The sequence below is a fragment of the Teleopsis dalmanni genome, chromosome 2, assembly GCF_002237135.1.
Source record: "Teleopsis dalmanni isolate 2A chromosome 2, ASM223713v2, whole genome shotgun sequence".
Classification (NCBI taxonomy): Eukaryota; Metazoa; Arthropoda; class Insecta; order Diptera; family Diopsidae; genus Teleopsis; species Teleopsis dalmanni.
This window is the reverse complement of record NC_051847.1, coordinates 41316244-41320375: the sequence shown is the minus strand read 5'-3', so window position 1 is coordinate 41320375 and position 4132 is coordinate 41316244. Positions and strand designations below refer to the sequence as shown.

At 29.3% G+C, this 4132-nt stretch overlaps 1 protein-coding gene across 1 annotated transcript; it reads right to left on the bottom strand.

The window, feature by feature from the left end:
* Positions 1-1254: 1254 nt before the first annotated feature.
* LOC119680613 (cyclin-H-like) lies at positions 1255-3882 on the bottom strand. Its single transcript, XM_038093527.1, has 5 exons — positions 3587-3882; positions 3135-3533; positions 2846-3074; positions 1559-1670; positions 1255-1497 (listed from the first exon to the last, which is right to left on the bottom strand). The coding sequence occupies exons 1-5, from the start codon at positions 3701-3703 to the stop codon at positions 1377-1379; spliced, it is 978 nt and encodes a 325-aa protein (XP_037949455.1). The 5' UTR covers positions 3704-3882; the 3' UTR covers positions 1255-1376.
* Positions 3883-4132: the final 250 nt, after the last annotated feature.

The window sequence follows — 4132 nt, the reverse complement described above, 5'->3', positions numbered from 1 at the left end:
TATTAGTTAAGAAAACTCAGTTTTTGAGGCCAAAGTACACGCAATTAAACTATGTCGAAGGAAATATAAAGAGAAATCCATCACGGAGAAAACATATATATTTTCTCTGACAGGAAATCAACAGTTCTAGCACGACGCTTACCTCGAATGACTTCAAAACTATTGTGGGAATGCCTTCAACTTCTCACAGATCTTGCTGAAAGAAAAAGGGTTAACTTAATATGGATCCCAGGGCTCAGTGGATTTGGGGGACACGAGAAAGCCGATGAACTAGCCAGAAAAGGGGCGATCTCAGATTATATAAGGCAAAACCCATTCTGTGAAAAAGCATCCGACTTGACACAGGGTTTCTGACTGGACATAGGAGAGCCAAAAAGCATTTGATTGTTGCATTCCAGAAGATATTTGCTTAAATGTATTAAACGGTATATGAGAGCAAACAAAGTACATATATATCGACTACAAACGGAAATATGCCTCGCCCGCACGCCGAGATGGTTGATAGCAACTATACTTTTGAAGCTGTCAAAGATTTCATATATCTTGGTACCATTGTAACAATAATGATATCTGCCCATAGACTACACGATAAATTACCATTGCCAATATATGCTACTATAGGTAAAGCAGACAATTAGGATCTGTTGATGGAGCACTCTCAACCAACAAAAGTTACGTAGGTGTAAGCCATCTTATCTGTACTTTAATATAACGCAAAAGTATGAACATTATCATTTAATGATGAAGCACTGGGAGTAATTCAAGAGGTAAGAGGTAAGGTATTTATGACTTCCATGAATTGGCGACTTCTATCACATCCTAGTGAACCACGAGTTGTATGCGCTTTACTATGAATATATAGTATAGATGAAGAACTTCTTGCGGTAAATGTGTTTGAAGTGGTAGGTAGTGGAAGAAGACATACTGAAAGCCGTATCTCAAGATGGAGTGACGAAGTTAAGAGAGCATTAAACACGCTTGACGTACCCGACTAGAAAAAATGCATCAGCAAAGGTAACTGGGAAAGAGTGATGGATTCGGCTAAACCCAATAATCGGATGTTATGGTCACATTTTTAGCTCAATGCAAAAATTCTTTTAGCCACCAGATTCTAAATACAAAATACCAACCACTTCTTACGAGAAGAAATTGTATTGATGCAACAACCAGGTAAGAAGATTATTTTGTATTACAATTTTTATACATATTCCTTAATAAAAATCTATTAATTATATATCTTGAAAAATTTTGTAATAAATTTTACGATAAATTTAAGTTTCTTCTGTATTTCATATTATTTACAAAACATGTGAATAACAACTGATGTATAGTACAAAGTATTTTATAACTATAGTTAAATTATAACTTATTAGAACTTATTGACTAGTGTTTAACATAGACATTTCAGCGCTAGAATCCAAACCAACATGGTAGATAGTGTGTATAGGTAAATCCATATCATCTTCTGCAAACAATCTTCGCATGCGTTCTTTGTAGCTAATAAATATAATCAAAGTTAATAAATTTCTATATAAAAAGTGTAATATTTTCCACTTACGCTTCGCTATCAATATTATTATCCTGATTTCGGCATACGTCTAATTTCCTTTCGATATGTTTAACAGCATCCTTGTTTGGTTGTACAATGGTTTTTACCAAATAACGAATTTCTTAAAGAAATAAATAAATTCACAAACATTAAATAAATATTGAATAATATAATTTATAAATTATATAACTTAAAAATAATTTGAACTTCAGGATAATTATATTGTAAATCAATAAGTAAGAATTACTTCAGAATAATAATAATAATATAAATAATAATAATAATATAAATAACAATAATAATATAAATAATAATAATAATATAAATAATAATAATAATATAAATAATAATAATAATAATATAAATAATAATAATAATAATAATAATAATAATAATAATAAAAATAATAATAATAATAAGAGATAGTAAATGATTATATATTAAAATCAACATAATTAAGTAAGTAAATAAAGCGGACTTGTAAATATTTTTGCGTTCAAGATTAACAATATATTACGGGGGGACTAAAATAAGTTCGCTTATTTATAAACATGGAATACATTTTTAATAAATAGAAAAAAATCCCAGCTAATTTAATACAGTATTCCGATATGTCATTTAAAATCTTATAGCTAGCAGTTAAATGGGAAGTATGAGAAAGGAAAACTTATTGACAAGGAGTTGGTGTAAATACCACTGCAATTCTAGCAAGAGAGAATTACATTTGCCATTCTTTAGAGATTTAGCGTAACTTTAAGCCTGTGAAAGTGATTAACAAGTGCTAAATAGCATACAGAGAGAATGTTCTAACAACTGCGGTTTTGGAGACTCTAGCTTAAAAAAATTTTTATGGAGAACGATTCTCGCAAAACTTGCTCGAAATCTTTGACTGATAGTGCAAAAGTCACTTTATGATAAAGATTTAAGATTGACACAGGACAACATTACTGATCATTTAGACTTGAAAGTCATGTCTGTATGGTGAATATTAATGACGATCAAAACACAGAACAACAATGAAACAAGAGATTAATGCACTCGTTAAATTCAGGCAACAGAAGTCACAAACAAAAGAAATAATCTCGAATTACTTCATAAAAGGTAGCTGTAGCTTTTATTCTTCCGCAGACTGGAGTACTATTCCAAATCAGATGAATAAATTTTTAATTTGTTACCAACTAAGCGAACTTTTAGTAGTCTTTCCTTACAATCTTCAAAACATAAAAATGAAAATAGGTACAATATACTAAACTCGAAAAATAAAATATATAAGTAACAAAAAACAAATGAACTCACTTCGCACAGAATCTATAATAATTGGTAATTTATCCCTTGAAGAGAGAAACAAATTTTCCGTAACATAACTATCCAAGTTTTCTTGTTCCTTGCTTGCAGCATGCAAAATTGCAGCCAGAGCAATTTGAGATGGTGAATAGAGCAGGCAAGCATCAGTGAAAAAAGTTTGATCAATAAATTCATCAATATGTGGACGCAAACGTTCTGGATTTGCCATTTCACTACGTGACTATAGAACACAATAATAAAATTAGTTATAAAATAATAATAATAAGTAAAAATCATTTACTTTTATGTCAATAAGGAACCCTTCCAATGGCCTAAATGGATTATGTATTGTTAGGTAGTAGTTAAGTTTCTGCATAAGCAATAGTTCGTTTGAGAGTATAATGTTGACAGCTTTACTACGATCTCCTTTCAGATTGCCTACAAACTGCCCAATCGATACATTAAACTCTTCAACTTTACACGCTAAATAAACACATGTGGTCAATATTTCTTTTGGATGATAGTCCATGACACTGTTGTAGAGGTAGAATCGTTTGAAGTAATGAAAAGCAGTGCCAACCACACATTTTGGCATTGGTGGGTCAAAGCGGCGACAGAAATCATTTAAATATATTTCCCATTGTTTTAAGAATATATGTTCCTCATCTGAACTTAAGAAATAACCAGTCTGCTCTTTCAACTGCAAAATTTCTATTAACATTAACATTTGAAATGATTTCTTAAATTACTTACGCTTAAATTTCCGCCATGTGTCTCTATGAATTTTGCATTCTTTTCTATGCGCAATTCTTGTAATTGTTCTTCACTAGCAAATGTCCAAAATTTTGACTGAGAACTTAATGAAAACATATTTTGACGAAATTTGTAGAGCTAATATAAACGCGATTGTTTACAAATGCCTTTTAACTGAATTTATCTGTCAGAATTTAGCAAATTAATTGGGTTGCCAAGCATTAAGAATGAATAAAATAGTAGCAGAAAAAAGGTATTCCCTTCATATTCGAATAATAATTATTAAAACAATTTGATTAGTTTATATTTACAAATAAAATTACTTTTCTATTCTATTTATAAAAAAGTTTTACTGTAAACAAAATTGATTTATTTTTAAATCAATTTTAAATCTCTAAATAATTAATTATTATTAATTTACATTATTATTATTATACTATTTTTAATAAATTTATTTATATAAATTAGATTTCTGTATGTATATAATATATGAAAATAAAAATTTCTCAATATACAAATGAAAATTTACATTTGTAATTAATAAAA

Coding starts and splice junctions, on each gene's coding strand:
- LOC119680613 (XM_038093527.1), bottom strand. CDS start 3,703: ATGTTTTCATTAAGTTCTCAGTCAAAATTTTGGACATTTGCTAGTGAA. Junction 1,671..2,845: donor TATTATAGATTCTGTGCGAA/GTGAGTTCATTT, acceptor TATTTCTTTAAG/AAATTCGTTATTTGGTAAAA. Junction 1,498..1,558: donor AATAATATTGATAGCGAAGC/GTAAGTGGAAAA, acceptor TATATTTATTAG/CTACAAAGAACGCATGCGAA.